This window comes from Microtus ochrogaster, unplaced genomic scaffold (assembly GCF_000317375.1).
Source record: "Microtus ochrogaster isolate Prairie Vole_2 unplaced genomic scaffold, MicOch1.0 UNK85, whole genome shotgun sequence".
Classification (NCBI taxonomy): Eukaryota; Metazoa; Chordata; class Mammalia; order Rodentia; family Cricetidae; genus Microtus; species Microtus ochrogaster.
The window spans coordinates 1,475,277-1,487,885 of record NW_004949183.1 but is presented as its reverse complement, the minus strand read 5'-3'; the positions used below and the strand labels follow the sequence as shown (position 1 = coordinate 1,487,885).

The following is a 12,609-nucleotide window of genomic DNA, read 5'->3' as shown; positions in this document are numbered from 1 at the left end:
TCACCATATGTTCACCACCTTCAGACTGTTCCAGAAAGTTCCTTGTATACCCAGAAGAGACAGGAATAACTTCCTGTCAGGCTGTGACTTACAAGTATCCACCACTGAGTTATGCCTATTGGACCTCCAGAAATGAGGCAGACATGGCCCTTACTTGTAGAAAAACCTCTTCACCCACTAAGGCCCTCTTTATAGAACTGTGGACAGGGGCTGTACCTGCAAAATGGGGAAAGGGAAATGGGATTCCAGGCAGGGGCACTGAAGCAAATAGAAGTACAGGGGCTAGCTGCTACTGCTGAGCTGGGCCTCTTCATGGCTGTCAGGGCAGCAGCTGAAGTGCACAGGCTTGGTGAGTGGGGATAGCAGGGAAGGAGATGCTGGAAGGGCTGAGAGAAAGGTAGTGAGCCACATTGAACTGCTCCAGGCAAGCTTGAGTGAAGAGCAACCTGCAGGCCTCTTGCTTTCTTCTTATCCATAGCTCCGGTCTGATGGCGCCCAGGGAGGTCCTCACAGGCAATGGTGAGTGTGGTCCCAGAGGACTTATTTCCTCATCTTGCCTTTGGGCCAGGAAGATAGAACTGGTTTCTCTTTACTACAAGGGTGGCCCCATTTCTCAGAGCAGCTAACAGCTGAGTAGGGACATAGTGGCTGGCTTCTGTGGTCAGCTTCACCTGACAGAGGTGGCTTATGACCCCCTGTGTAAGAACCCTGGAACCTAGTTTCTGCACAGGTCTAATGATTCGATGGATTTAATAGACCATTAACGTTATACAAAGCAATTAGGAGGACTTGTCTTTGTTGTAAAGGACAGTCTATCTGCATGGAAAGGGAGTTGGGTAGATACGGAGTTGTCTATATCACTATATATTTTGTTTCACTTAAGGTTGGGCTTGGCATTATAGAGTCAATGATTAAGGCCACAGATGTCCCCAGAGAGACTGGCACAGTGGGTAGGAGGAGAAATACCTTGTTTTAGGGGTCTTCAGTAGAGACTAACAGCACTGAATTTCTCAAGGTCTAGAAGGTCTCTATAAAGCAGAGCGTGGGGAGTATTGCATACTACCTGGTGACTTGGCTCTGTGTTCTCCTGTCACTCTTCAGATGAGGTCATTGGACAGGTACTGAGCACACTCAAGTCTGAAGAAGTCCCTTACACCGCGGCTCTTACTGCAGTCCGCCCTTCTAGAGTATGTACTATTCTAGCAGGGGCCCTGGGGCATGGGGTTGTGAGGTTATTGGTAAGTGTGCCTGGAGATGGAAGGGTATGTCGCAGGCGGGGCCTCCCAGGAGTCCTTAACTTGGGAGATTAGTGGACAAAGGATTGCTTCCTCTATCCACAGGGCCTTTTTTCCATCTCGTTTGTGAACCACTTGGGCAGTGTTCATGCACACTTGCTGCAAGTGATCATAAGTTTAAGGAGATGGAATATCAGGGCTAGGGACTTTCAGATGGTGTACAGGGTACCCGGTGGGGAGGAAGATCATTACAGTAGATTAGGCTTTGTTTTTAGGACTGTTGAAAGAAAGGTTGTTGAATGTTTTTGCAGGTGGCCCGTGATGTATCCATGGTGACTGAGGGTCTAGGTCGCCAGCTGCTTCAGACTCAGGTGGCAGCACCTATGATCCATCCTCCTGTGAGTTACAATGACACTGTTCCAAGGATCCTGTTCTGGGCACAAAACTTCTCTGTGGCATACAAAGATGAGTGGAAAGACTTGACTTCCCTCACATTTGGTGTGGAGAATCTTAACTTGACTGGCTCCTTCTGGAACGACTCCTTTGCTGTGTAAGGGTACTAGGCAGGGAAGAAAGGACTGTTATCATACATGGCCTTCTTGCCACTGTGAGCACAGTACAGGGCAAGAATGTAGGATCAGGTGTACATGTGTTGAGGGTGAAGAAGGTCTTTGTGTGGTATGTTCACCAAGGAGTTGGTGAAAGTATCACAGGGTGATGTTGCTGGGAGGTTACTGGAGAGGGAGCTTCTCACAAGTTTTGCCTTCCCATGCTTTTTAGGCCTTGGTTGATGGGTTCTGGGTTATTATCATCACACAGTCCCTTGGGACCCTAGCCCTTCTTTGAGCTCAACCCCTGGGATTGCATGTGGGCAAAAAGCAGACCAACTGCCAAAAACCAGTTCTAGGCCTCCTACCCCTGAAACTTTAGCAGGCAGCTAAATGCCCTTTGAGAAGGGGCTGAAAGAGGTCCAGGGGACTCAGGACAGCCAGATGAAGGAATCGTAAGCTGGAGATGTTGGACCTAGATCCTGACCCTCCAACTGCTCCTGATTTGGTTTTGACCGGAGCCTTAGTTTTCCCATCTGCTAAATGGGGACACTGTATTGGCAGGTAATTGTAAGGATGATGAACCTAGGGCAGCTTAGGTTAGAACCAATTTGAGGAGGACCTTGCTTAAGGTCCTTCTAGGGTCTGACAGCACCTCTCTACCTTGTCCTGCAGGCTTTCACTGACCTATGAACCACTCTTTGGTGCAACAGTGACATTTAAGTAAGTTCTGGTGACTGAAGTGTGTTTGGGCTGGTATGTCCATTCTTTTCTGTTCATCTGACATCTCTGCTACTCTTACCTCCAGATTCATTCTGGCTAGTCGCTTTTATCCAGTGTCTGCCCGATACTGGTTTACCATGGAACGGCTTGAAATCCACAGCAATGGTTCTGTTGCCCATTTTAATGTTTCCCAAGTCACAGGACCCAGCATCTATTCTTTCCACTGTGAGTATGTCAGCAGTCTGAGCAAGAAAGGCAATCTCCTTGTGACCAACGTGCCCTCACTTTGGCAGATGACTCTTCACGACTTCCAGGTATTGGAAGGGGGATGGGCTCCAAGCTGGTGGCAGTAGGGGGAGGGAGGAAGAGCTCAGAAAATCTCAGTATGGCTTGAGGATATAGCTGAGAGCTCCATCCTTGTGCTATCTGTGAAGGTATAGACTGTTCACTGATTCTAGAACCCCAGCTCTTGCTGTCTGTAGGAACTTATAATCCCTTCTGATCAATGTCTATGTGTCTCCTAGATCCAGGCCTTCAATGTGACGGGTGAGCAGTTCTCCTATGCTAGCGACTGTGCTGGCTTCTTCTCCCCAGGCATCTGGATGGGGCTGCTCACCACCCTCTTCATGCTTTTCATCTTCACCTATGGCCTGCACATGATACTCAGCCTCAAGACCATGGATCGCTTTGATGACCACAAGGGCCCCACCATCACTTTGACACAGATTGTGTGACCTGTGTCAGAAAGGAATTGAGGGAGTGTTGGTGTCTAGGTTGTCATCTTGGCACAGTGGATGGAAGGGTTTGTCCTCTTCCTATTATAGCATGAACCCTATACTACCCTCAGCCTGTTTTGCTTCCTCTTCAACCTGCTTAGGGACTTTCCTGGGGCTATCCCCCTTCTCTTCCAGCGAAGTGTATATATATTCTTCATAGATATTAGGCAAATCTTCCAGGTTCCACCATCATGAGGGGAAGGGACATTAATTCTAGGGTTCCTTTTCCTCCTTTCCCTCTTATTTATTCTTGCCCCTTGGCTACTATCCCTTGCTGTTTATAGTGCTTTTGTGTAATTAATGCTCACTCCCAAAGCTTTATGAATCTTTCAGCAACAGCAATGAACTTGAAGTTTCTTGAGTTTGAGAGGTGTGAAGACTACTTAACTGTCTGTCCAGCTTGGGTATTGTTTTTGGGTGGGTGATGTGTTAAGAATGAACGGTACACTGGGGTTTATTTCTATGGCCAGAGAAGGAAGAGACCTCTACGAGGACTGGTGAGCAGAGTGTGCTCACTGGGTTTCTGACTTGTTCCTATTAGGATTGCCTGTCAAGAGGCGGGGATGGGGCTACTCTGTTGTTTCCTTCCTAATAAAATAAAGACGTGTTGCCATGTGTTGGGCTTTGGCTTCGTGTCATTTCTGACAGTAGATTTTTCTTGACCGAGGGGAAGAAGTTCCCAGGTGTGTGGTCCTGTCAGGAGGGAGGTGAGACTGGAAAGGTGGGAGAATCTTCAGCAAGCTGATACTCTAACGAGTTAGGGTAGAGAGGCCTGTTATTTCTCCTGAGTCCTGACGACGGTAGCTCTCTCAATGAGATACTGGCAGCAGCAAAAACACACCACAGGGCCTTGCGGTTACTCCCAGGGGAGCGGGACGGGAGCGCGCTGGGCGGGACGGGGCGGGGCGCGCGCGGCTCCCGCGCACGGATCCTTTACGGGCGCAGCACCTGCAGCAGGTCCGCCCCGCCCCGTATTTCTCTGGGCTCGTGAAGATCGTCGTTGTAACCGGAGTCGTGCTGGTGCTGGGTCTCAGGCGCCGGAAGCCCTTCCAGAAAACAAGCGGGGGAAAACTGATTTCGGTAGGGTGTGGCAGGGCCCGAAGAGGGAGAGGGACTCTTTGACGCGGCGGAGGGATAGGGAAACGACTGATAGCCGCCATCTTTGGTTCAGTGCGGCGGCAAAGGCAGCGGCTGCTGTGGTGAAGGAGGAGGAGGAGCCGAGCGGGCGCTGGTACCAAGGCCTGATCATGGATGAGGAATACGATGTGATTGTGCTGGGGACAGGTCTTACCGTAAGTGCCAACTCCAGCGCTCATAGCCATGCATCCTGCCTTTCCCATCCCCCATGGTGATGCAGAGCTCTGGCCACCCGACTCATTCTGCCATCATTGCGGTCCTGTCTCCTGTCCTGGCAAAGTCAGCCCCGCGCCCACCCCTCTACCTCACCCTATGATGTCGGCTCTATTGTGCTGTCATGTTCTCAAGTCCCCGTAGAGGGCCCCCTTTCAGCCTGTACCCCCGCACCCTAGGCCTTAAACCCGGACCCCTCTCCTTTTCCTTATTTGTGTCACTGAGATGGAAAACTCCCCCTCCCCCTACTGGACCGGTTGCACCCAGCTCCCACCCATCGCCCGCACTCATCACTTGCTTAGCATCCTTGATTAGCATCCCTCACCATTTTGTGGTGATCACACTAGGGCATGGAGTATGAAGGTTTGGGTATGGGGGCTTTCCAAGGGTGGGCTCTCATCCGGGCTTTCTGCCTTTTGGGAGGGGATGGGGAAACCCAAGGAATGTTCTAGAAGCAACAGCAATGGGGGATAGTTAGCACATTCCCTCTACCCCAACCCGGTTTTCCATGGAGATCTCAGGCTGAATATATCCTCGGCCTTTGTCCTTGGGCTAGTGACAGTGACGGTGAGGGTGGGGTGTTTGTCTTCCCTGCTTCCTCTAAATCTTGTTGGTTTGCATCTTGAATCTGGACCAGTATATAGGGCCAGAAGGGTCAGGGGCTACTGTCCTTTGACGGGGGAGCAGCTCAGGGTGGGGGTCTGGGATTTCAAGGTCTGGCCTTCCCTTTCTTAGACCCTTTGAACTGGTTCTTCTCCAGATTCCTTGTCTTATCTTTTTTTGTGGGCTCAGAGCAGGTGGATACTTTCTTGGCTTGTTGGTGCTAGAAGACTGTCCTTGGGTCTGGTGGAAGCTCTGCCTCCCTAAGTCTACTTTAATGCTCTAGTAGTTCACCGTTTTGCCCAGTAGGGTTATAAAGGAGACATCACATGAAACCATCTTCCCTCTCCCCAGTGTTAGGCGTTACAAGAGCCAGGGCTTTACATTGTGAGATTTGTGGCGGGTTTGTGTCAGGCATAAATCAGGGATGCAGGTCAGAAGGCAAATGGGCATATAGCTGTAAATGCCACCCCCTTCCCTAGGAATGCATACTGTCTGGCATCATGTCTGTGAATGGTAAGAAGGTGCTGCACATGGACCGGAACCCCTACTATGGGGGTGAGAGCTCTTCCATCACACCCCTGGAGGAGGTAAGGCTTCTTGGACCTAGGCTTAGACCCAGATCCCTTGTTAGTTTCTCACATAGGTGCATGGGGTGAAGTAATTTCCAGGTGCTGGGCAGGAGAGTGTGAGAGGGATGGGTGGTCCTTGACATTTTTTTTCTTCCTATCCTACTTTTAGCTATATAAGCGCTTTCAGTTGCTGGAAGGGCCCCCTGAGTCAATGGGCCGTGGCCGAGACTGGAATGTTGACTTGATCCCAAAATTCCTCATGGCCAATGGTGAGGGAGATTAAGAAGATGATGTATATGGTTGATTGGGGGGTAGTGGTGATTGGGAAGACCAGGGGGGGGGTTAAGCTCCAGAATAAGGTTAGCCAGACAACTGAGAGCTTTTGAAGGAAGCTCCACTGATGTCCCTTCTTCTCTCTGGACACAGGTCAGCTAGTAAAGATGCTACTGTATACAGAAGTGACTCGTTATCTGGACTTCAAGGTGGTAGAGGGAAGCTTTGTATACAAGGGAGGCAAGATCTACAAAGTACCATCCACTGAGACTGAGGCCTTGGCTTCTAGTGAGTATGAGTCTCCTTAACCAGAGAATAAGGGGATAGGAGGAGGCAGACTATTCTCAAGATCGGCAAAATATTTGCCTAAGCCTAATCTTAGCTCCACATAGTACCGGATGCCCCTTGCTTTATAGTACCTTTATTGGACAGAACTATCTGTCCCAGCAAATTGCCAGAAAGGAAGCTCATAGAGGAGGATTTCTTTTTGGCAGAGGGCCTACCTGATCCCCATAACATCCCCAAGTGGTGCTGGGAGGGCCTTTTCCTACAAACAGAAAAACTGAGGCTGAGAAGGGTGGGGCAGGGTTACATGACTGAGCTCTGGTGGGAGCCAGGATACCAACTTTCTTGGCCTGTTCTGGTGGAAAGAGGAGTTTTATGTCCCAGTAATACAAAGGGTCTTCTCAATACCCTTCCTTCAGATCTGATGGGCATGTTTGAAAAACGACGCTTCCGAAAATTCTTGGTGTTTGTGGCAAACTTTGATGAGAATGACCCCAAAACCTTTGAGGGTGTCGACCCCCAGACTACCAGCATGCGCGATGTCTACCGGAAGTTTGATCTGGGCCAAGATGTCATTGATTTCACTGGCCACGCCTTGGCGCTCTACCGCACTGATGAGTGAGGGGAAAGTTGGCTGGTGGCAGGAGCCCCCTTGTCTGGCTTGCACCTTACCTTCCCCATACCTGCCTATTGTATCCACTGCCCACCCTGCATATCCTTTTACAAGCTCACCTGTTACATTTCCATCCCTCTCTTCCATTTGACCCATACCTTTGCCAGGTCACAAAGGGTGGTGGGAAGGCTGGGTGTTGTTGTCTTTGAAGGTGAGCAGGGATGCTGCTGTCACAGCATCTTCTCTTGTTCCCCAGCTACCTAGATCAGCCCTGTCTTGAGACTATTAACCGCATCAAGTTGTACAGTGAGTCCTTGGCCCGGTATGGCAAGAGCCCATATTTGTACCCACTCTATGGCTTGGGTGAGCTGCCCCAGGGCTTTGCAAGGTGAGAACGTGTTTTTTTCCTCCCAGCTGGCATTAATGGGTAATAATAAGGCCAATAAGCCAGGTGGTAGTGCAAGCCTCCCAACATTTGGGAGGCAGAGGCAGGCGAATCTCTGTGAGTTCTAGGATAGCCAGGGCTGCTACACAGAGAAACCCTGTCTTGAAACACCAAAATAAAATGAAATAAATAAGAGACTGAGGCCAAGAATGGAAATTATGTCCTTGAGCATTTTTGTGACATCTCCTACCTTCCCATCTAATCTTCATGTACATTGTTCCATCCTTGGGTAATGAGGGCACAGCCCTAGTACATTAAAGTGCAGAGTAAAGTCTGGAGAGTTGGCTCACCAGATAAGAGCACTTGTTTTGTTTTGTTTTGTTTTGTTTTGTTTTTTTTTTTTTTGGTTTTTCGAGACAGGGTTTCTCTGTAGCTTTAGAGCTTGTCCTGGAACTCACTCTGTAGAACAGGCTAACCTCAAACTCACAGAGATCTGCCTGTCTCTCCCAAGTGCTGGGATTAAAGGCGTGTGCCACCACCACTCAGCAAAAGCACTTATTTTCACAGAGGGCCCAGGTTCAATTCCAACACCCACATGGTAGCTCACAACTGTTCATAACTCCAGTTTTAGGGATTCAACACCCTCATCTGACTTCCTCAGGCACCAAGAATTCATGTGGTATACAGACACGAGCAAATAAAATACATACACATAAAATAGTGACTATAAAAAATATTTAAATAGTAAATGAAATACAAAGTAAATGAGATGATCACTATTAACATAGTTTCCCCAGCTCCTGGTAGCACGAGTACTAATTCTAGGACCCCAGAACCTTGAGGTTCAGCTTTCTTGCAAGCTGGCTCTTTTCCAGAGAGTCCTTTATTCTGAATTCCTGGGCTCTTTCTTTGGGGAGCTACTTCTTTATGCTATGCTCACTGGCCCTTTGCAAAATAGAATATTCTGGATGGAAGCTCCAGAGAGGAAGGAGTATGCCAAGATGGGCCCCAAGTTCATAGGAAGGATACCTGAAATAGTTGGAGTTAACTATTGTCTACCTGGGCAGTTTTCTCTATCTCACTGGTAGGGTGGGAATAGTATAGTAGATTTGGTCCCCATTCTTCTGAGAAGACTTACCCATCATTTTCCTTACTACAGATTGAGTGCCATCTATGGGGGAACATATATGCTGAACAAACCTGTGGATGACATCATCATGGAGAATGGCAAGGTGGTGGGTGTGAAATCTGAGGGAGAGGTAATTATGCCTTGTGCATTTGTTACTGTAGCTCAGTTAAGGTTTAGTCTTTTTTAGGGCTATGTTCATAGGGAGCCTTATTGCTGATAAGTTTGCTGTTGCTTAACCCTGAGAGCCTTATAGCTAGGAACTGGGAGATCAATAAAAGTCTACATAGCTATTCCTGTTGACAGAAAGTATCCTTCAAATTGCTAGGTAAGGTGGTGCGTGCCTGTAATTCCAGTTCTAGGGAGGCAGAGGCAGATGGATTTAAATCAAGACGTAATCTTCAGAAGTCACATTCTGTGTCTGTTGTCCTGAAAGCATTCTTTTGGAAAGGGTATCATGTATCCCAGGCTGGCTTCAAATAGTCTATATAGCTGAGGATGAACTCTTAATCCTTGCACTTCCACCTTCTTCATGCTGGGATTACAGGTGTGTTTCAACATACCTGGTTTATGCAGTGCTAGAAATCTAACCTAAGGCTTTATGCGTGATAGGCAAGCATTCTACTGAGACATATGCCACTGCCCAAGAAAGCATCCTTTAGCCTGGTATGGTGGCTCAGGGAGGAAGATCCTGAGTTTCAGACCAGTTTGGGCCAAATAGACTCAAACAAAAACCCCATCAACAGCAAAAAAAGTGTTTGTGATCATTGTGTTTCAGCAGTAGGGTCACCACCTAGCCCTGCATGTGAAGGCTCACCTCTCTGAGCTTCAAGAAAGGGGCTATGTGCATAGGAGGGGTGGTGATGACAACTCAGCTGCTTGGCTTGACTTTTGACTTGGCTTACTACTACACAGAGCAAGGGGTAAAGTCATCTGGTGCCTTTACAGGTGGCCCACTGCAAGCAGCTGATCTGTGACCCTAGCTACATCCCAGACCGTGTACGGAAGGCTGGCCAGGTTATCCGCATCATCTGTATCCTCAGCCACCCCATCAAGAACACCAATGATGCTAATTCCTGTCAAATTATCATCCCTCAGAACCAGGTCAACAGGAAGTCAGGTAGGCCAAGCCATGAGGGACTGCCTTCTGTTGCTATGCCTCTATTCTCACAGGAAGTCTTGGGGATTTGTGTGACATTTTGTTATGGAATATACCTGGGATTGGATGGCCTTCTCTTTATGAGAGCGACAGTTTAAATGCTGTCTGCATGTTGGGCTGGGGAGGGGCAGGTGGGCCAGATTCCTGTCCATTTCCTAAGAACTACCTTTTTGTGTGGTCATTTCCCCTGGCATATGTTAACTGAGTGTTTCTTGTGGTCAGACATCTATGTGTGCATGATCTCCTATGCGCACAACGTGGCAGCACAGGGCAAATACATAGCCATTGCCAGCACCACCGTGGAGACTGCAGAACCGGAAAAGGAAGTTGAGCCTGCATTGGAGCTGTTGGAACCCATTGACCAGAAGTGAGGGGCTGAGCCAAACTGGGCAGGCTGGGTTGAAGACCAGGAATGGACAAGGCCTATTGTGAAACTTTAATCTCCCTCTGTCTTCCATTTCCCCTTCAGGTTTGTGGCTATAAGTGATTTGTATGAACCCATTGATGATGGTTCTGAGAGTCAGGTAAGAAACCTGTCTCAGTCAGCCCTGCTTCTTGATGCACACCCAAGATCCTCTGTCTGACTTCTCTGAGCCCTGGGTCTTTGCTTATTTACAGGTGTTTTGTTCCTGCTCCTATGATGCCACCACACACTTTGAGACCACCTGCAATGACATCAAAGATATCTACAAACGCATGGCTGGGTCTGCCTTTGATTTTGAGAACATGAAGCGCAAACAGAATGATGTCTTTGGAGAGGCTGATCAGTGATTACTGACTCCCCTCATCCAGCCCCTACTACCCTCTCCCCAACCTATATGTCCTTCTCTGGGGCAGGGAAGATGGTATGGCTGGGCACATCCCTGTTTCCAGCATCGTCTGCTTCCCCCACCACATTCCGATCATCCACCTCATTGATTTGATTCACCGACCAAATCCTTAACCTTAGCGATAGTTTGGGAGATGGGGGTTGGATAGTATCCTCTTTCTTGGCCTACCCTTGTTCTAGGAAAAGAGGATTCCTGTGTGTGTGTATGTATGTATGTATGTATGTATGTATGTATGTGTGTGTACATGTACACCCTAATTCTGCTGTTTAGGAAGGAGTAGAGGAAAAACTGACTCTGCCCCCACTGTTCTTACTCACTATGTAGTGGCCTTTGTCTTCTCCCCCAACTCTTAGAGAGAAGGGACCCCTCCCAGCACAAAATTGCATTCCTTCTCCCCCTTATAATTTATTCTAATTTATTAACTATAGCCTACCTGTCTGTCCCTCAGCCTTTCTGTGCAGCCTGGGGCTGTAGAGTGAGCTGCCCTGGCCTCTCCCAGCCCTGGCAAAGTCTGGGTTGGGTGAAGGTTTAGGTGTGGCCTCCTCTGGGGGTTGATCTATTTTTAATTTCTTGTCTTTGTGTTGTGTTCTCTGATAAAAAGCAAATGTGAGCAAAGCAGAAAGAGGTGGGAAAGTGGATCCAAACCCCAGTATGCCCTGCCCCATGTCTTTTCCCTTAGTGGTGGGAAACCCTTATCTTGCAAAGTGAATGTGTCCCCTTCCTCAATCTCTAGTGTATTTCACAGAAAACAGAAACCTCCCAATAAAACTGTTGAAACCTGAATCTGGATCTTTAGGTTCTTTGCTCAAAGTTTGTTGGGTTGTTTTGCAGGAATACAGCAGTTTAGCTTCTGGAATTAGAACTGTATCCTCAAGGGTGAAGTAGGTCAATCAGCAACTGGTGTTGTGTCATCTTTGCACTTGTGGCTTCTTTTATCTTTTTGATATATATATATATATTTTTTTTTTGGTTTTTCGAGACAGGGTTTCTTTTTTTTTTTGTTTTGTTTTGTTTTTCGAGACAGGGTTTCTCTGTGGCTTTGGAGCCTGTCCTGGAACTAGCTCTGTAGACCAGGCTGGTCTCGAACTCACAGAGATCCGCCTGCCTCTGCCTCCCAAGTGCTGGGATTAAAGGCATGCGCCACCATCGCCCGGCTTGAGACAGGGTTTCTCTGTGGTTTTGGAGCCTGTCCTGGAACTAGCTCTTGTAGACCAGGCTGGTCTCGAACTCACAGAGATCCGCCTGCCTCTGCCTCCCAAGTGCTGGGATTAAAGGCGTGCGCCACCACCGCCCGGCTTCTTTTTGATATTTTGAGGCATGGTTTCTCTGTGTAAGAGCTCTGGCTGTCCAGGAACTCACTATGTAAAACAGGTTGGCCTTGAACTCTGCCTACCTCTGTCTTCTAAGTGCTGGGATTAAAGGTGTGTGCCACCACTGCCCAGCTGCAGTAGTGGTTTCTAAGTCATAGAGAAGGCATCTAGGTGTGGAGACTTTGGGTTCAAGGCTATTCTAGGCTGAGGCAGGGAAGCACTCAATGGATAAAGGCACTTTCCAGGCAACCTCTTTGGAGCCCAGCTCCATAATATGACCTCTGCACATGTTCCATGACTTATGCATACACACACACGTGTGTGTGTGTGTGTGTGTATATATATATATGTACAAATTTAACATTTTATGTGTATGGATGTTTTCCTTAGACAAATGTGTACCACTTGCATGTCTGCTGTCTGCAAAGGCCCGTAGAGGGAGTTGGATCTCCAAGAACTGGAGTTACAATCTCTTGTGAGCTGCTATGTGGTTGTTGGGAATTGAACCTGGGTCCTTTGGAAGTACCTCTCTAGTACCAATCACTGCCTGAGCCATCTCTTCAGTCTCACACTCAAATTTTCAAGCGGGGATTAGGAGCCAGCTTTAGTCCTAGGGAAGTAAAGGGACCTATACTTAGCCTTGGATGATAACAACAACAACAACAACAAAAAAAAATCCAAGCCACTGGCCGGGCGGTGGCGCACGCCTTTAATCCCAGCACTCTGGAGGCAGAGGCAGGCGGATCTCTGTGAGTTCGAGACCAGCCTGGTCTACAAATGCTAGTTCCAGGACAGGCTCCAAAACCACAGAGAAAAACCCTGTC

The 12,609-nt window shown here is 48.3% G+C and overlaps 2 protein-coding genes across 3 annotated transcripts in view; both read left to right on the top strand.

The window, feature by feature from the left end:
- Atp6ap1 (ATPase H+ transporting accessory protein 1) overlaps nt 1–3,899 on the top strand; it is a 7,759-nt gene extending 3,860 nt beyond the window's left edge. Inside the window, exons 5-10 of the mRNA XM_005370694.3 lie at nt 479–519; nt 1,102–1,187; nt 1,547–1,785; nt 2,459–2,506; nt 2,592–2,820; nt 3,031–3,899. Of these exons, the coding sequence (XP_005370751.1) occupies nt 479–519; nt 1,102–1,187; nt 1,547–1,785; nt 2,459–2,506; nt 2,592–2,820; nt 3,031–3,240 (853 nt within the window). The 3' untranslated portion in view covers nt 3,241–3,899. The remainder of the gene's footprint in view (nt 1–478; nt 520–1,101; nt 1,188–1,546; nt 1,786–2,458; nt 2,507–2,591; nt 2,821–3,030) is intronic.
- A 361-nt stretch (nt 3,900–4,260) lies between these two features.
- Gdi1 (GDP dissociation inhibitor 1) lies at nt 4,261–11,258 on the top strand. Of its 2 annotated transcripts, XM_005370692.3 has the most exons (12): nt 4,262–4,362; nt 4,454–4,574; nt 5,715–5,822; nt 5,974–6,073; nt 6,231–6,365; nt 6,782–6,980; nt 7,232–7,363; nt 8,520–8,619; nt 9,435–9,606; nt 9,868–10,012; nt 10,115–10,169; nt 10,264–11,258. In XM_005370692.3, exons 2-12 carry the CDS (start codon nt 4,530–4,532, stop codon nt 10,414–10,416), a joined length of 1,344 nt encoding a protein of 447 aa, XP_005370749.1. In that variant the 5' UTR covers nt 4,262–4,362; nt 4,454–4,529; the 3' UTR covers nt 10,417–11,258. The 2 variants fall into 2 exon arrangements, with proteins under 2 accessions (XP_005370748.1, XP_005370749.1); XM_005370691.3 differs by having other exon boundaries at nt 4,261–4,574.
- The last annotated feature ends 1,351 nt before the right edge of the window (nt 11,259–12,609 follow it).

Coding starts and splice junctions, on each gene's coding strand:
- Gdi1 (XM_005370691.3), top strand. CDS start 4,530: ATGGATGAGGAATACGATGTGATTGTGCTGGGGACAGGTCTTACC. Junction 5,823..5,973: donor CCATCACACCCCTGGAGGAG/GTAAGGCTTCTT, acceptor TCCTACTTTTAG/CTATATAAGCGCTTTCAGTT. Junction 10,013..10,114: donor TTGGAACCCATTGACCAGAA/GTGAGGGGCTGA, acceptor TTTCCCCTTCAG/GTTTGTGGCTATAAGTGATT.